Source organism: Quercus robur, chromosome 5, assembly GCF_932294415.1.
Source record: "Quercus robur chromosome 5, dhQueRobu3.1, whole genome shotgun sequence".
NCBI lineage: Eukaryota > Viridiplantae > Streptophyta > Magnoliopsida > Fagales > Fagaceae > Quercus > Quercus robur.
Window position 1 is genome coordinate 26,746,455 of NC_065538.1, and position 19,765 is coordinate 26,766,219.

Sequence of the window (19,765 nt, forward strand, 5' to 3'; positions counted from 1 at the left end):
TTTTTTGGAAACGACAATTACGGTTTAGTCAGTTGACAACTTTGACAAGTAGAGCACGTCAGCCGTCAGGTCAGGTGAGTTTTCTTTTTCAAATATTCTGACTTATAAAGTTAGACGTTTCTTTTATAGTTTCAACAGAGCACTTTAAGATGAGATTTTTGTAGTTTTTTAAAATGTGTGTACGTGAATATATGTGCAAGTGTCTTTAAAATATGAAAGTTGTTCAAATAGGGATACCAAACGGACCCGATCTTTATGAGTTTGAGGCTCTAGTTTCCAGTTGACAACTTTGACAAGTAGAACATGCATCTCTGACTTTGAGGCTCTAGTTTTTCAGCGTAAAGCTTTATGAGTTTCACTCCAAGCCTTCAAGGTCAGACAATTTCTCTCAACTTTTGCTTTAAGTTTTATGTATGTTTTGTGAATGTTGTAGTTCTGGATTTCCTGCTATGATAACTGATTTTCAATTATTTTTGAACTATAATAGACTTGAACTATGTTAAAGAACTGGGTTTTGATTTGTATGGATAATGGATGGTTTTGCAGGTTTAAGAGTTCAAGAATCTTGCTAGAAGAGAACAGGGTTTTGATTGCTTTTTAAACGAGTATTGATAGTTTTAAAGCATTTTGGAGATTTGGGTGTTGATTTTTATATATGGGTTGGTTCTGTTCTGGAAATTCATGGTTGTTGATGGGTGGATGGTGATCATTGCAAAATGTGCATGGTTGGTTGGCGAGTTTATGTCTATTAGGTGGAAATTGATTCTGATTGCAAGTTTATTCGATGGAAATCAACCACATTACATTCCTTTTTCTATGACTGGTCTTTGTTTGTTGTATGGATTTGTCAGACTGCCAAAGAGAGTTGGAATTATTGAAATTTGCTAAAGAAGGTGTTTTAAATGCTGTGAGGAACTTCTTTGAGCATAATTTTGTATTTATCTTCCATTCAGTCAAATTGGGTTATCACTGTAGCTGGTTCAAATCCAGGTCCTTGGTGAGCATATGAGAATGTGATCTCAATATTTTTAAACCATTAAAATCCATAACCAACCAATAAGGAAATCCCCATCACATACATTTCACATTGAGGATCGATTAGGATAGTCATCAAGGCTTCTTTGAATCTCTTTGATCATTGTTTTGAGCACATATTTTTCATTAGTGATTATATGGAATTACAGGTAGCAAGTTGATTCATGTGGCAATGGATGCTTTGGAATTTATTTCTTCAGCAACACAAATAGTGTCAAGTATGGTAGGGGCTATTAGTGCATTAAAACAAGCCTCTTGGGATCTTGATGAAGCTCCAAAGCGAATCAAAAGCCTAGAGGAGTTTGTGTGCGATCTTGAGAATTTGACACGCAGAATAAAGCAAAAGCATGTCTACAAGCTTCATAACCCTCAATTGTATCACCAAATTCAAAGCTTAAATGCCCTGGTCCAACGGCTTCATCCAAATATCACAAAGGCAAGAGGGATTGTGTCAAGCAGTAAGCGGAAGAGCCTGGCTAAGATAGTACAGAATTCTGTGGCTGGGGACCCACTTGGGAAACTAGCAAGCGCAATCAGGGGTGACTTAAACTGGTGGCTTGAATCTCAAAGATTGATGCAAGATGCTGAGAAGGTAATAGAATCCACTGCACAACACATCCCAGCTCGATTAAAAATAAATACTGAACATGGGTACCCAATATCTAGTAAATGTAATCTAACAAGGAATTTACTAGAACAAGAGGGTTCTCATCGGGTCATTCTGATTGTTGGGTTATCTGGTATTGGGAAGTCATGTATGGCCCGTCAAGTGGGTTCTGATCCACCTGCTGAATTTGTGGATGGCGCAGTTCAACTTGGCTTTGGACAATGGTGTAGTAGGGCTGCCTGTAACGGAAACAGGGCTGAATATCAGAAGCGTTTAGCAAGAAAAATTTGTAAATTTTTGGTGCAGATTGGATTTTGGAATAAGATTGAAGATGAGAACACTGGAGATCTTGAATATATATGTTGCTTGCTTCAAGAAGCCTTGTGTGGGAAGAGCATTTTGATCCTTCTTGATGATGTATGGGAGCAGGACATTGTGGAGCGATTTGCAAAGCTGTATGATAATGATTGCAAGTACTTAGTGACAACAAGAAATGAAGCTGTCTATGAAATTACAGAAGCTGAGAAAGTAGAATTAGGCAAAGATGACACAGTGGAAATGAGCAAGGCAATCCTTCTGTACCATAGCCTACTTAGTGAGGAGGAGTTGCCGGTAAGAGCCAAATCTCTCTCTCTTTGTTTTGGGTGATTAGCACATAGCAGGATATGACTATCTCCAATATTTCATTCTTCATGCATAACCAAATATGCATAACAAAAAGGGGGTTAATTCAAATGCAATTTCATATCAGTTTGGTTTTTGGGCATGTAGCGTGCATCAATACCTATACAATGGCAATCCCATTCACAACCATGAAGTTCTACTTTTTATTATTATACAGAACATATTTGAGTAATTTACATCAAACCAAACTTCAAAGATATGACTAGTGAATTGCAAGTTTCATGCTTACACAAACAGTTCACATTCATAATGCTAATCTTTGTTTTTTCCCAAAAAAGGAATGCTAGCTGAGTTGAACTTCTATTTCTAATAAATCTGCTAAGTCCAATGTTCTTACTTGTGAGCCAAACACACAAACTTATTCATTCTTATTAACAATCTATTATCAAGCTGATCCTTGGAGCACATATATATTTTAATTTTAGTTGTCAATTGAATTTTTACTATTGGTCCACTGGATTTTATGTTAAATCTTTTTAGCTAATTAGATTATTAGTATTTTATTTATTTCCCTAGATTCATTTATCAAAAGAAAAAAATAATTCCCTAGAGTCAAGATTATTTTTGTAATTCAATAATTGGGCTCTAACCCAAGTCAATTAGAGTTAATATTTAGTCCCAATAGTCTATATAAGAATGTTGTACTCTTATGGTGACAAGTTATTGAAGAATGAAATTTCTATTAGAAATTTTCAATGCCTTAGTGCTAATTCAAGGCAATCTTAGCCATTGATTCCAATGCATTCTATCTTGTACAATGTTGATTCCAAGCAATCTTAAGTGCCAAGTCGCAGGTTTATCTTAATTTTTGTTCTTTGTTATTCTCAAATCCCATTGAGAATTGTGTTGCATTAGTTGAATAATACAGGGAGCGCAAAGACAATTTTGTTTTTATTTGGTTTTAGAAGTCAAATATATTTTTACTATTGGTCCACTGGATTTTATTTTAGGTCTTATTAGCTAATTAGGTTATTAGTATTTTATAAAATTTCCTAGAGTCAAGGTTATTTTTGTAAATCAATAATTGGGCTTTGACCCTAGTCAATTAGGGTTAGGATTTAGTCCTAATCTATATAGATATATATATATATATATATAACCAAAACTTTTGAAACTCTCACAATTTTCCACACATAATATTTAAATAAAATTATTTTTATTCTCAAAAAAATAAGGAGTGAAACTCTATCTCTCTAACAAGTTCAACTTAAACTAAAACTAAAACTCATCATTATCATTTTTTTGAAACAAAATTATTTTTGTTTAATCTAAACTTAATAAGGAGTGAAACTCTATCTCTAACAAGTCCAACTTAAACTCAAACTTAAACGTTGATAATTTATCTCCAAATTTGCAAGGTTAATCATGAACACTATAAAAGCAATGCAAGCCCCAATATGTTTTTTTAAAGCCGAGTAGAGGTATGAGCTCTTATTTTGTTATTTTCTTATCCTCTACTTTGTTAATATATATATATATATATATATTTTATGGTTTTTCATGTATTTTTTAAAAAGTAATTTTCGTACATGAACCACCAAACTCTTTTTAGCCGTTTTTTACAAGATAAAAAACTTGCAATAATTGAAATTATTCTTTTGAATGTAACCTATCTTTCTCTTATATTTCTCTATTGCTTAGTCATATATATTTTGTATTTTCCAATTATTTATAAGTAGTGAATCATCTGATTTTTTAATATTTTTTGGTCTTTCAAAAGTTTTAATATCTACATTTTTTGAGTTATTTTTTTGCAGTATCTGAAATTGTCTGACAAATTTTTTGTAAGCCATTGCACGTTCAAGCAATGACTTTTTCATCAAATTGTAACACAAATTGAAGTCATACAAGAGCAAATCATGCAATGATGTAGTTTCTTAATCAATTTAAGATTTTATAAAATTATTTTAGTCTACCTCACAAATAGGTAGGTTCCCGTGCATAGCACGGGTTAGGGACTAGTAGTCTATATAAGCATGCTATTGCTTTCCTATGAAACATGTTATCGATGAATATAATTTCTATGGGAATTTTTAAAGGCCTTGTTGCTGATTGCAGGAATCCTAGGTGTCGATTCCTAGGTTAATTTAATTTTACATTCTTTGTTATTCTCAATTCCCTCAATTCCCTTTTGAGGATTTTGTGCTGCATTAGTTTTGGTATTAGAGCTTGTTGTCAACCCCCTTTCACATGTAAGCCTGCTTAGTCCTTGAGTTGCATGTGTAGACCAAAAACAATTACCAAAAAAAAAAAGTTTCCAAGATTTAAACCAAAGACTTCAATGGAATCCCTTCTTCCTAAGATCAGTCCAAGAGTGGGACTTAGAGTCATTGGCTTCTAGATGATTCAGGTGCTTCTAAATTTACTCAGGGAGGTGAAGACAAATTGGTTTGTTCTCTTTCAAAAAGCCAAGATTTCAGTGTGAAAGATTATTACAAGGCTTTGAGAAAGGGGGGGACATATTTTCCATGGCAAAGTATATGGTGAGTAAAAGTTACACAAGTGGCCTTCTTTGGGTGGACAGCTGCTATGGATAAGATTCTAATGATGGATAATCATAGCCGACATCATAAATCATGCTGCATGAGTAAGTCTTATGAAGAATCAGTAGATCATCTTTTACTTCTGTCTGAGATAGATAGAAATTTATGGTCTTGTGTTCTTTGTTTATTTGGTGTGAATTGGGTTATGCCAAGATTTGTGACCGGTTTGCTGGCTTATTGGAATGAGCACTTTTAGAAACACGATAGGGCTGAAACTTGGAAGGTTGTTCCTTTGTGCTTGACGTGAACTATCTGAAGAGAAAGGAATGCCCACACATTTGAAGACAATCAACTGTCAGTGGTGAAGTTGAGATTTTTTATTTTTACCCACGTTACATGTGTGGGATCAGGCTCGACGTCATTCTGTGATTCCATTGAACCAAAAAGAAAAAGAAAGCTTAGTATTAACACAAAACCATTAAATCAAAGAAAAAGAAAGCTTAGTATTATCTGTTATTTATAGTACTAGAAATCAGATAAACATAGACTTCTTATGTGTATTAACTCATAATAAAAAATAAATCAATAGTCAGTCAATATTTTTTTGTGGTATGAAGTTTATTGTGTAGGTCCATAGAGTACTTCCATCTACCCTCTTTAATGTGCATCCTCTGTAATTCTGGAACTACCATATGTGTCATGGCAGGAATCATGGCTGCTGTCACAGGAGTTTTTGTTTTTGTGGCTCATTGCCAAGCATTTACTTTTCCTATGATAGAGCTTATTTTAAACTAAAGTTTGTTTTAAGTAGTCCATTTCTGTATTATCTAGATTTCAACTGCCTGTGCTGTGCTCATTTTCTAATTGTTTCCTTTATTGTTTATTTTTCATTTTTTTCTAAGATATACTTGTTTCATAGAGTGTAGCAGAAAGCTTGCTTGAGCGCTGTGGCCACCACCCTCTTACAGTTGCTGTCATGGGTAAGGCTCTTAGGAAAGAAATAAGAGCTGAGAAATGGGAGAAGGCCATCACAAATTTATCCACCTTTGCCACATGTGCACCTGGTCCTGTCTCATATGTAAATGAGAAAGAAGCTGAGAACACATTAACCATTTTTGGGTCATTTGAGTTCACTCTAGAAGCAATGCCTGGAGACTCAAGAAAGCTCTTCATAGCTCTTGCTGCTCTTTCATGGGCAGAACCTGTACCTGAAGCTTGTTTGGAGGCCATTTGGTCGGTTCTTGGGCAGGAGATGATGTTTCCTCTCATAGTCTGTAAGCTTGTTGAAGGCTCCCTGCTGATGAAAACTGATACAGATCCCTTGTATCAAGTGCATGACATGGTTTCACTATACCTTGACAGCAAGACAAATGATTCAGTTGTGTTTCTTGTAAATGAATCTAGTGATGAAAACAAAGCATTGATTTGCCCTTGGCTTTTTATTTTTGGGAAAGAGAGTGTCAAAAGAATTTCCGAGCAAAAGATAGAGACATTCCTCAGTGTTTTCGAAGAAAAGCAGGCTGTCACCACCATAGAAGCAATTATCAAGGCGCTAATGGCTAGCAAAACCATCTCCGATTTTGAAGCTAGCAGAGCAACCTTTGTTGGCATATTGGGACCTAGAATTGAAGGCCTGATATCGTCCGGTTCACAGGGTCTTGTTGCAGTGTCTGCAGAAGCTATCACAAATATATTCAATAGAAGTGACTATTGCAATTACTTTCCATCATTTGAAAGTACTGGTGCAGTTGAGAAGCTGTCAATGATACTAGAAAACTGTGAGGACCCCAAGATCCAAACTAACATTTCAATTGTCCTTGCAAAGCTTGCAGAATTTGGAAGTTCCGAGACAGTCAATAAGGTGCTTCAGAGTATTCACTTTAACCAACTGGCTGATTTGCTCTCTCCAGATGCCGAGGAATGGCATGAGAGCATGTTCACAATATTGATGTCGTTGACCATAGCTGGAAAGTCAAAAGCTGTTGAGAGAATGATTGCTTGTGAAATTGATAAAAATCTAATTAAACTTCTTGAGAATGGAACTGAAGTAGTGCAACACCATGCCATTGTAACATTGAAGGCATTTTATGAGCTAGGAGGCTGTCCTAAAAATGGCTCTCTTCAGCCCGCTAATCTGAACCTTTTGCCATGGCAAGTGAGGCTTCGTTTAGAAAGATTTGTTTTGTCAGACCAGAATGTTACCCTTTCAGCAAAGCCACAAACTTTAGAAGATCTCATCCACATGGTACTTGACAGCAATTACAAGCAGGTAACGGAAGCAATGCAAGAGCTCATACCAATTGTTGAGAAAGCAGGGAACCCCAAAATCAGAGACATGATTTTAAACAGCCCCTCATCAAAAGGCTTTCTGAACTTTTGCAAAGTGGAAACTCACAACAGAGCTCAATGAAATCTGAATCTGCCTTTTTATTAATGAAACTAGCTTGCGCTGGTGGAGAACCTTGCATTAAGAAATATCTAGAGTATGATATTATTCCTGAGCTAGTCAAGATGATGCAGTGCACCATTGTGCAGCATCAGGATGCAGCCTATACAGCTCTACACCAGATGCTGTTTGGCAGTGGTGGGGTCCTGGTTTTAAAGAATATCTTTCAGATGGGTCTTATAGAGAAGATGGCTCACTCAATTGAAAGCAAATCAATGAAAACGCAGGAAATCAACGTGCACTGTCTTTTAGATATTGTTGAGTTGGGAAACAAAAAATGCTTGGAGTGGATGTTTTCTTTGCAAGTAGTGGAGAAGCTTGCAAAGTTAGAAAAACTGAGTGGGGGCTCTGGTGAAACTGTGGTTGGATTTCTCAAGGGAATTGATAAGTGCAAACATCTTTCGCAAGCGGAGCGTAAGGTTATGAAGCAACAAGTGGTTAGAAAAGTGAGGGTTGCCATGAAAGGCCATAAATTTGAAGCCCGAATTTTAGCAGCTTTAGATGCTTGTGCATCTGAAGGATCAATAAGAGGAGCCAGTAGTAGTGGTAGTGGTAGAAAGTAGAAACAAAAACTTGTAGATTCTAGTCAGACTAAAGAGGAAAGATATACTATGAGCCTGCTTCTTTGGCTCAAGGCCCTTTGCTTATTACAATACATTGATGAATACACATGAATTAAATGAATGAATTCAATTCTCAATCATTTTATATCAGCAAACTGTAAAATATATGACTTAAACCCTGTTCTCATAAATTGTCTAGAAGCTAAACAGATTTAGTGGCATTATCTAGGTCCCTCTCATCTCATTGTAAGTTTTCTCTATGAAATCCCCAAATCTGTGTACCAAGAAAACCTGCTCTCACCGCCCTCTTTACTGAGCCATTCCATTTGGTTTCTTTTTGTTACAACTTGGACAAGTTGGAAAACAGAAAGTAGGTCTCTGCAATCATTATTCCTCACTTGACATCAGAAACTCTTCTGTATTCAAACTAAATAAAGCCATTCCACTTCATATTGACCAACCAAACCCCCCACCCCACCAACCAATACCATCTTATTTTTTTGGACATTTCTTCAGCATAGGTTGGGTAGGTAAACTATATAAGAAAGCAGAATCCAGAATCAATCCAGGTGCAACCGAAGCTGGTGGTTTACTCCTTGAAACACTCAAACAATCTTAGAATTCGTTTAACACCATTGAGAATTTGAGATTTAGGTAAATAAAATTAGAGATTTTTGTTTGTCTTTTGCTTCTTTGTGGTGAAAAAGGCAAGGATTACTGTAGCTTGGGGGCTTCTATACAAAATCAGATAGTAACAGACCTGTGTACTGAAGCAGACAATTGAGACCTTCAATAGAATATGGATTATTCACAACCGTACAACCTCCTTAACAAGCTTTGGAGGCAAAAGCCCAAGCACATGCTATAGACCGCTAAGCTGTTTGTTCTGTATTCAGTTTCAAGCGTGGTCCTTACATGAGGCTGATTGTAGAAGATTTTTAGCATACCATCAAGGTTCATTCTTGGTAATGACCAAAACATAAGTTCAAAAAACAGCATTACGTTGTAACAAATATGTACACAGTGCCAAAAGTAACAAACATCATCAAGCCCCACGGGTAAGAAATGCTTAAACATAATTGATCTCTTCTCTACATTTACATTGAAAAGGATAAACATTAAGAAATAAGATGTCAAGTCAGCTTGTGAGCTCCTCCATCAAACCCTGTTATCAAAGGAAATAAGAGAGGTTAAAGAAACTCCCAAAAACCATTCTGAAATGAGAATTCAAGTTAAGAAGTTAATGGACAACCCACCCTTGAGATAAATTGCTCAGCATCAGTTCGTTTAAGAAAGTGCATTGAGTGGCGAGCAAAATTGGTTGTCTTATCGTCACTTAGGACCACGCCAATATCATCAAGAACTCTCACCTGGATGTAGGGATCTTTGGGTGGCACCATATCCTGCCAAAGAAGAGATATAGGTGTTACATTTGAGATGCAAAATCATGCCATATAAATAAATTTAATTTTAAAAAATTCAGAATATGGATACTGAACTCTTTAGCATTGATAATCACATAAATAGAAGCTGTAATTTGCCTGTGTGGAAGTTTGAGAGAGAGAGAGAGAGAGGTTACCACAGTTAAATCAAGGTCAAGTCTCGACATGTATGATTGCAAAGCTCCAGAATGTTTCTTAAAATACTCTTCCTCTGTGTGACTGAGCTTCTCTTGAATTTGTTGAGGAAGCACGGGCCCTACCTTCCATATCAAACTCCGTATAATTTCTGCTCTGTTATACCTGCATAGTTATCAAAAGACCATACCCATGATAACTGGTGAAGATGATAAACCTTCATTGAAAAAATAAGCTAGAAGCTGTTTGCATATAAAAAAATCCACAGCAAGCAAGAGATAATTACATATATGCCATTAGACAGCGCTTATTGCGAACCAAAGAAAGGTGGTGGATGAGTGCTCCATAGTGATCTGCATTTCTAGTTGTTTGTACATCCAATCCTTCTTCCTGCATTTTTCTGTAATAATATAAAGTTATACAAGCCACATCAAACCAAACTGATGTTATTTATTATTGCATATGAAATGGTAATAGAAATGGTAGCTGTATGCAAAATTATAGTCAATGAATGAAAGGAATTCCCAAGAATAAATTCCAGCTGAATAAGTTAACAAAATTTTCAACTCGCCATTTTGCTGATATTACAAGGTTATAGTTGAGAATTTCTAGACCACACACCAAAAACAGGTAGGCTGATATGACACTATAAAAAGGTATACATGGTGGAACAGTAATAAGCATAACAGGAAATTAACATTACCTTATCAGGGACTGAAGCTCGAGGTGATGCTGACTACATTCTGCAATCACTTGATCAAATAGGTCGCTCTACAAGATCATAGTAAGAAAAAATTGAGTTAGAGGCATCACGGCAATGTAATTGAAGGGAGAGAGAGGATGATGGGAATGTTAAATCCTAAGAAGTTGACACAACATGTACCAAGAAAAAAAGTTTCACACGATTCTATCAAAAGACACTTTGGAGACATGATCAAAATAGATAATATGAGTGCTTCCACAATTGGGCATCCAAAGTACAGCTCCATGACAAAGATTGCCATGTCCCATACAAGAAAACAAGTGCGCTCATAAAACATTATGGCCACCAAGGCTTAAAAATGTGAGCCAAGCAAGTCAAAAAATTCCAAATTTCAAGGAAGGCACTCCTGCTCAAAGAACAAATAAAAAATTGAAGATCAACTTCTAGGTCTCCAATCAGATTACAAGCATTATCAAGCATTAACAAAGAGTGCACTTATCATTCAATCAACAAGCATTAACAAGATACTGTATGTTTGGCAAAATGCATATTCTATTAAATATGAGAAATTATAAACCACCAAAGATTATGGCCAAAAGAAAAGCTACAATGATGGAATTTATCTAAATAAAACATATCCAATAAAAGGTTAGTTATAGACCAGACAGGAAGGCACAAAAGGAAGAAGTATTGTTATAGAACTAATAGCACCAACCACCTACCCATTAATAAAACTATGTCAACAAACCATCCACGTACCACCAAATTTTGAATAATTATAATAAAATAAAATAAAAAACCAACCAGGTGGGGTGTTCACTCTTTACAAAGACTACTTTGGATATGACGTGAGTGTCAATTTGGTCCTTAGACACTTGAGTAGTATTTTCCGTTAAAGCCTAATGAATATAACCATGTGATGGAACATGGTAATAATGGCATCTTAAAATTATTGACAAAGAGGTGGAAAATATGTGCACATCATGTGATTAAATCTGTTAATTTTTAACCAAAAAAAAATATACTACCAAAAGGTTGAATTCGTCACTAGCCTAACATCCATAGGGTTAATTTCTCAAATCAAAAGTCCAAGAACCAAATTGACACTCACATCAAAGTTTAAGAAGGGTAATATTTATGCCCAAAACACAATTTCATCAAATTCACAGCCAGATATCACCAAATTTTGAGGAACTGAAACATACCCGCCAAATGAATTTCCAAATATTCCCCCCCCCCCCCCCCCCCCAAAAAAAAAAAAAGCTTCATCCACCCATTGCCAAAAACTTTGTATATATTAGGACACCAAACAGCCATGTCCTTTAGCAATACAAGCTAAGCATATTAGAACCAACTCCGGAGACTTACATTGTAAGGAGTGAGCTGCCCCTTTTCACCACTTGCAAGTTCTTTCACCAGCTGGCATGCCTTTCTCCCATACATCTTTCAATTCAAAGAAAACGCCAACCCCACCTTATTCTTCAAAATCACCAAAACTATCCAGCACAAACCTACACTCATTGAAACATTTTGTCGAACACTTGTTAGGCATGTGAAAATTAATAACATCCAAAATTCCAAAGTAAACCCAACAACATAAATACAAGCAGACATACATAAAAGCATTCATTTTGTGCATATAGGTGAAATGAAAAAAAAAATTAAAGATTAAAAAAATTTAAAAAAATTCTGGAATTTGTTGGGACGAGTATAAACACTAAAAAGGTTTGATCTTTCTGATAAGTGGTGATAAGTAACAAAAGGGTTGTGAGATTGAGAATTGGAAGTACCTATTTCAGTGTTTGGTGGGAGAGAAAAACAGAGAGAAAGTGAAGTTGACTTGACGGTGCCAAAAATGTAAAGTTGCTAATGAAATGTGGTTCACTGGCTTTTGGTGGTGCCAAAAATTTCAAATTTACCGCCAAAAGTAATTTGACTTGACTGTTTGGATATAGGAATTAAGAATGTCCGGATTTGGGATGGGATTTTTCCTAAACCATGACAGGGTTTAATTGATCCCGATCCGGACTACCCAAAACCCGGGTCAACATTATTAACAAAGAAGATCTAACCAGTAACCATTAGCTATAGTCCTGGTCAATACTTTATAGACTATAGACCAAAAATGTAGTTATTTATTTATTTGAAGAAACATATATAATTTAGAAAAACAAGTATAAGGGCCAAAGGGACCAAGATCACTTCTTTTTCTTTCTTTTTTTTTAAGAAGGGGGACCAAGATCACAACCCTGTAGTTTTTATTTTATTTTTTATGTTGTATCCTATAGTTGAAACTTGAAAACAAAGTTTATAATTTAAAAACTTGAAAGAGTAAAACTTTCATCCAGTGCTCTACGCATTATACATTATATGGGACATCAATTTGACATGTTATCAATTTAGAACATGTATTGTGTATGATGTGTCTCGTACTCTTGTCTAATATACAAAAGTATTCGATGTAATCGAAGTGTAACCGAAGCTCATATGGTCTCATCTAATATATAGAAGTATTGGATGTAAACTAAGATAAAGAAATGTTATATGATGGTTATTTTAAGCCATTATTTAAAAATGATGTTTAATAATTTCAAAGGGAATCAATCTCAAACACAACTCAGCTGGAAGGCTCCAAACCAAAGCAAATCAAACATCACAAGATTCACAACCCAAGTCGATTGACCATTTAACCTATTAGGGATAGATTGAGACGGATGCTATAAAAATTCAATAATTGCAAATCCCAAATGGCGTTTTTAAAAAAGAAAATTTTTAAAGAATTTTATATGATTTAAAAAATATTATTATTATTATATGGGTTTTTACTTTTTAATCATGCTGCTAAAAGTCTTCAACGTGTTGGGTTTGGCATGTAATTAACCTTTAATTTGATTCGTTATATAATTCATTTTGATTAAATAGGTTTATTCAATTTAACCATTTTTTAAAGCAAAATCTTATCTCACCTGCGAGCCTAATTACAAACATATAATTATAGACAAAATATCAATACACAAAAATTATATCATTTGTATAATATTTAACTTTCATTTTTTATTATAAAATAATACACAAAAATGAGTTTTGGATCGGTTAGTTAGTACATCTTCATTTAACAACAATTTTGGCATTTATGTTTTTCTTTTTGATTATTCAATCATTATAACAAAGGAGAAATGATTTAATCCCTAAAAGTATTTTTTGGAAAAAAAAAAATGTCAATTGAGTTACAAGTTCTTGAAAATTTAGCAGAACAAAGAAAATGTGTAATATATTAAATGACATTTTCAAAATATTATTAGTGTTGTAACATTAACAAAGAATCACACCGAGTGTAGCTTGATCTCATATATATTTATAAGGTTGTGTTTGAGTTACACTATTGACAATGTTAAATCACTTAATAATTTTCTATTGGAAATGTGTTTTGATAAATCTAGTTTTGGATTACATTTTCACCTTTTTTTTTTTTTTTTTAGTTAAACTATATAAATAACATTAACCACAAACAAGTCTATTACAAGATAGCTCAACTTTGTCAAAAGTGAGCAAAGGTCCCACCACGCATGTGCAATTCATCAAAAATAACAAAGTCTATGGATTGTAAAAACTAAAGATCCAATTTTTGCTAAGCTATTTGCACACATATTAACTTCTTTGATTTATGAATAATATCCCCCACGGGTTTCCCATCAAAAAAATTATTAAAAAAAAAAAAAAAAAAAAAAGGAAAGAAAGATATAATCCACCATAAAATTTTAAGCATATTAAAAATTAATAACTATGTCATCTAGGGGTGTTCACCAAACCACATAAACCGCACAAACCGCCCGTAAAATGGCATAACCGCACCACACCGCAAGTAATAGTGCATCGCACCACACCACACCACATCCACACCGCATGGTGCAGTGCGGTTTGCAGTTTTATAATAAGAAAACTACACAGACCGCACCGCACCGCACCGCACCCTCTCTATATATTAATATATTTATTTATTTTTAATATTAAATATATTATTAATAGTTTAATAACCCTAGCTTTCAACAAAAAAAAAAAAAAAAAAAAAAAGTTTAATAACCCTAGTAAGTGTTGACTAGAAAAGCCGACCTAAAATAAAATAAAATAAAATAAAATAAAAACTAGCTCAATAATTTAAAACTTGGCCCAAAAAAAGGGAAAAATTAGTTTTGGGCTGAGTAGGAAAAGCCTAAAATTTGAAAAATATACCGACTTCAAACCGCATCTTATACTTAGTATCACACATGTGACTGCAAAAATGAGTTGCGGTGCGGTTATGAGTGCGGTTATGGTTTTGGCTAAACTCTAAACCGCACCACACTGCACATATGACCGCAAAAATAAGGTGCGGTACAGTTATGGTTTTAACTAAACTGCACCGCAAAGTGCGATGCTAAAAATGGCCCAAAACCGCATCACACCGCACCGCGAACACCTGTCATCTATTAATTATTTAAATTTACAAGATTTTTTTTTTTTTTTTTGTATTTTAAATTTATGTACAAAACAAGTTTAACCCGTCTCTATTAGTTAATTAACATTATACAAAGTAAAAAGGAGTTAACCTTGTATGACACATATAATCTAACAATTTAATTAGTGGCTCCTAGAAATTTCGAAAACGCACCAAAACGGGAGGTAGTGTCCAAATGATGGAAAATGAAAGTATGTCTTTATTTTGAAGAGAAATGAAAAGTTGACCAGGTTTTCAGAAATCACGCACCATTAGTTTATCAAAATTTATATAATACTATACTCTGTTTCATAGTTCTATTTCACTCTCCCAATTCAATAAGAGAGGACAAAACCTTGACATCAACATTTTGGTATTTTCCATCACATGCAAGAGGATAGCAATGAAACTTTTTCTGTTCATCCAAAAAAACAAAATAATTAGAACGACAGTTTCTTGTTTTCTACTGATTTTGTAAGATTTCACCTACTTTTTATTTTTTATAGGGGAAATTTCATCATACATTTTGTCAGCATTGAGAAAAATCATTTTCAATTAAAAAAATAGTTCTCTTCATAACCTTTCAAGAGTATGACGGCTCATGAATTCGAATCTTATTGTTTATTATAATATATATATATATATATATATATAATTAAAGGAGAAGAAGCACAAGAGCAAACTAGTAAACATAACACTGTAATTAACAAGAACTTTTCAATGAAGAATTGTTCAATAGATCACTTTCCAAGAGTTAATTATCACCATGCTTTAAAGTAATAAGACATGACCTTTTCCAAAAAAAAAAAAAAAAGTCACCGAATGTTGGGATGCGTTCATCTAACAAATTTCTTACTAAAAACCAAAAGGCAAGAAAGGGATAAAATATAAAATGTCTAATATTTGGAAGGGTGAGACTTGAGAGCAAGAGAGGGCAGCATATTAGAGCATTAACATCGGTCTTTGTAGAATTTGTTGTCTATTTTAACATAACAACTTAACTTTTCTATTTTATATGACCACTTTTCCAAACAATCCACATCAGATTATCTATTTTATACTACAATTCATTTTTTTATTTTTTTGAGTAATACTACAATTCATTAAAATAATATTTCTTTATCATTTTTTAATCATTCTCTCAATTCATATATCTCTCTCTTCCCTCAACCAATCTTCCTCAATCTACCACCCCCACCAACAAAACCCAGTCAAAGGGCTCAAAGCAATACCAAAAACAAAACTTGTACATTCTATCATCAATTCCGGCAAACCCACAAAATTCCACCAAGCTTGAATATCAATTCCAGCAAACCCACAAATCCCACCAAGCTTGAAGCTAAATGAGAGAAAAAAAAACCCAGTCAAAGGCTCAAAGTAAGACCAAAACAAAACCCACAAATTTTATCATCAATTCCAGCAAACCCGCAAAATTCTCAAATGTCAAATACCCAAATCAAATCTAACCTAAAACAAATACCAAAAAAAAAAAAAAAAAAAAACATTTATCAGCCCAAGTCGCTTCCTTGCTTGATATTTGCAATGGCTAGAGTGGTGGAGTTCATTGAAGCTCCAGTAGTGGTAGTAGCAGTGGTTGTGTTTGTTGCAATGGTATGGTTAAGTTGTGGGTTTTTCTTTGTGGGTTGGGTCTTGATTATGGGTTTGTATAGATGAAGTATTTTATGTTGAGATTGTGTGGGGATTTTGTGTTTGGAGGGACAGAATTGTGTAGGTGAAGTATTTGAGGATGGGTATGTGTGGAGATTTTGTGTTTATAAGAGAGGGGGAAAATGGGCTTTTGCCCTTATTTTTTAAAATATCTAGCAAAAATTGTCCTTCTTTTGAAACTATTAAGTATTGTGTCCCTCTTTTGAAACTCGGTTTTCTAAAAATCGAGTTTCAATGTAACTCGATTTTATGATTATTGAATTTTAGGTAAGTTTTCCCCTAGAACTTAATTTTAGTAAAATCGAGTTCCAACTAGATTTTTTAAAATGAGAAAAGCCATGGGTGCTCCTCTAGAGTTGCAAAAACTTACCTAGAACTCAATAATCATAAAATCGAGTTCTATGGGAAACTCGATTTTCTAAAAATTGAATTTCAAAATAAGGACATGGTGCTTAATAGTTTCAAAATAGGGACATTGTGTTAGATATTTTAAAAAATAAGGGCAAAAGCCCATTTTCACCTGAAAGAGAGCATATCTGATGAAGTAGAGAGAGAAGAGAGTGCAGGGAAAGTGACGAGAGAGAGAGAGATAGAGAGATCAGATCTATGGAGAGAGAAAATAATAATAATAAAATATATAATACAAATGAATAGTAACCATGTAAATATACACGGTTACTGCAGATACTTTGGATATTTAGACAACTTTGGCTTGACTGATTTGAAAGATTTTTGGGGGCAAAATGTGTAAAACTTGCTTCTTTTTGTATTTTACAAAGCCTGGTGTGATTGCATACTGATCGAAAGACTAAGTTTTTATGCCTAGAGTTCATATTTGTAGAACAAATAATATTTTTACATTTTAGAAAAATTAAAATGGAATCTTTCTTCCCAAAAAAAAAAAAAGTGTTTGGAATATAAAATTGTACTCACTAATTATCTATTATATAAGAGACACTTAATTAGAGTTCAAGTGATAGTTTAGTGGTGATGATGAGTGATGACATCCTTTATAATATCTCATGTCTAATTTTTGAACCCCATCTCCGCCTCCTTCACTCCTGTTATTTACTTATCTCAAAGCAAAAGAGAGAACCTATTAAATAGTTTAAATTACAAGAGAACTTTACCATTATATAATAAAAAATCATGGCCCCATTAACTTTGTTAAGGCCTTGTCCTATCACAACCTTGCTCATATGTTAATACTAGTTAAAAGCCCGTGCGTTGCACGGTTTTATCATAAACTTATATAATATATATTTTATTTGATAAACAATAACCAAATAAGTTATTATTATAATAACAAAAGGAATATCTGTTATCTAAACTACTTTGTTTGGTGTTGTTGGAATGATTAGGGGGAAAAAGAAAGAAATTTTAATGTTGGTTTTCATTTATCTTTGTTTGGGTATTGTAGAAGTTGTAGTAAACTAAGATTAATACATGTATTTGACTTAGTTGAGAATTTTCTGGAAATTGAATTTTACCAAACCATGAAGTACAAATTATGATACTCTTAGCAGATATTTTGAAGAATTGATAATAGTAAGAAATAACAAAACAACTAACTATTATAATAAAAAAAAAAGTAATAAAATGTATTGGCTCAATTACTATAAAATATAAAATGATAATATCTAAAAAAATTAACTTGTATACAATAGCTTAAAAGTAAATTTTTCCAAACTCAAATCATTCTAAAATGAAAACAATCTAAAACTCTAAATATGAAAATAGTCTTTGATTTAAATATTTTATATGTTCTCTAATCCTCTAACACTTCTATTTCATCTTCCACTTTCTCTTTTTTTATTTCTCTACAAAACAGAAACAATACAGAAGTTATTTTCTTGTTTAGGAAAATAAAGATTGTGTGAAGTTTTAAAAAAGAACCAAATAATATTTATTTGTGCAATTGTACTTACTTCTTCACAATCTTTCTTTTCTTTACTTGGGCACAGATTTTTTCTTCAAGTACTTCATTTCCATTGTTAGCCCCTCTTTTTGTTGTTTCCTATAATCAATATGATTCAATATGTTATTATGTACTAATGATAATATTATGACTTCATCAATAATGTATAGGTGAAGCATCGTTACCTGTAATTGTCCGTTTCCTTCAATTTCAATGACTCTAGTTACTGTAAAGTTTTGTTTGCGAACGAAAAAATTGTTTGCAATAATTTTCAGTTGAAAGATGTAGGTTTTTCCAATTATGCATTTGGTGCTACTTGGAATAATATTGTCATCGTCTTCATCCTATTATTAAAAAAAAAACAAAAAACAAAAGATTTCAATTAGTGTAACATAATACAATTAATGTAATTATACAAATAATCTATATATATATATATATATTTATTTATTTATTTATATATATATATATATATATATTTACCTCTTCTTCCATATTGGAGAGTTGCATAGCAGGCACTTTAATTAACTTCTCTGCTTCCTTGTCAAACACTACAAAATTTGCATGTTCTGTTGTATCACCAACTTGCATGTCAAGTCTGTATCTGAAATATTATTTTTCATTTACATCAATTAACATTTTAATATATTTAAAGTTAACCAATAGTAAATATTAGAATTACTTACCTAATTTTTGGGAATCCACATACTTTCATACATGTCTCACAAAACAGTTTGGATTCATGTTTTTTCAATTTTTTAGGACACTCATCACAGGAGACATAATACCATCCATTCTCAACATTGATCTTTTTAATTGAGGCCGTGCAATAAAATGTTATGTCGTATAAAAAAAACACATGGTAAAATCAACACACACGAAGGCCGTGCAACATTGATCTTTTTAGTTGGATTATGTTTCAAGGTTTCCTGCTCTAAGTATCATTGAAGAAAAACACACACGAAGCACACCCATTCACAAAGTAGTGTTGCAAAAAAGAAAAGGATCCAAAATAAGTAAATAAATTTCCCTTTTTATTAAAACAAAGAAATAGTACAGCGTACAATGAAAAGCTGGAATCAGCTTATATTAAAGCTAGCTACATAATCGAAAAGAAAGATACAAGAGAATAAGATAAAGCCCCAAGGAGGTAGTACAAAAGAGAGGTTGGCTGCTAAAGCTAACTACATAATCGAAAAGAAAGATACAAGAGAATAAGATAATGCCGAGGAGGTAGTACAGAGGAGAGGTTGGCTGCTGCTTCAAGACTTTGTTCTTCCTCAACACTTTTACATGCCCATAACTCAGGCAGTAAAAGAACCTAGTGTGGGGCCTGCACCATTGAAGAAAAGGTGCAGAGAGAGCCCAGTTTCAGGCTAGCGCAGCTGAAGAAAAGGTACAGGGAACCCAACTTGAGGCCCACACCGTTGAAGGAAAGGTGCAGGGAGCCGGAAGTTGAAGAGCCTACACAAAAATTTTCCTGTGATAAGGCAGATGGCGGTGATGGCGGAAAACTTTACTTCTGATGCACCAAGAATCTGGTGCGACCAGTACCTGCTTCGGATTTTGACTAAAAGAAGGAGAAACCCCATTTCTCCCTTTGTCTA

General features: G+C 33.7%; 2 protein-coding genes and 1 long non-coding RNA gene across 4 annotated transcripts; 1 reads left to right on the plus strand and 2 right to left on the minus strand.

Moving 5' to 3' along the window:
* Positions 1 to 220: 220 nt before the first annotated feature.
* Positions 221 to 7,922, plus strand: LOC126725655 (uncharacterized). The gene is made up of 3 exons (XM_050430466.1): positions 221 to 373; positions 547 to 2,254; positions 5,729 to 7,922. Exons 2-3 carry the CDS (start codon positions 1,208 to 1,210, stop codon positions 7,217 to 7,219), a joined length of 2,538 nt encoding a protein of 845 aa, XP_050286423.1. The 5' UTR covers positions 221 to 373; positions 547 to 1,207; the 3' UTR covers positions 7,220 to 7,922.
* Positions 7,923 to 8,743: 821 nt separating this feature from the next.
* LOC126725656 (uncharacterized) lies at positions 8,744 to 12,169 on the minus strand. 2 transcript variants are annotated; one of them, XM_050430467.1, is made up of 7 exons: positions 11,889 to 12,169; positions 11,467 to 11,609; positions 10,099 to 10,166; positions 9,682 to 9,795; positions 9,398 to 9,560; positions 9,075 to 9,221; positions 8,744 to 8,983 (listed from the first exon to the last, which is right to left on the minus strand). In XM_050430467.1, exons 2-7 carry the CDS (start codon positions 11,539 to 11,541, stop codon positions 8,957 to 8,959), a joined length of 594 nt encoding a protein of 197 aa, XP_050286424.1. In that variant the 5' UTR covers positions 11,542 to 11,609; positions 11,889 to 12,169; the 3' UTR covers positions 8,744 to 8,956. The 2 variants fall into 2 exon arrangements, with proteins under 2 accessions (XP_050286424.1, XP_050286425.1); XM_050430468.1 differs by lacking the exon at positions 11,889 to 12,169 and adding an exon at positions 11,715 to 11,835.
* A 5,753-nt stretch (positions 12,170 to 17,922) lies between these two features.
* On the minus strand, positions 17,923 to 18,498 carry LOC126729050 (uncharacterized). The gene is made up of 3 exons (XR_007656473.1): positions 18,344 to 18,498; positions 18,169 to 18,257; positions 17,923 to 18,060 (listed from the first exon to the last, which is right to left on the minus strand). It is a non-coding gene; the product is annotated as an uncharacterized LOC126729050 (long non-coding RNA).
* Positions 18,499 to 19,765: the final 1,267 nt, after the last annotated feature.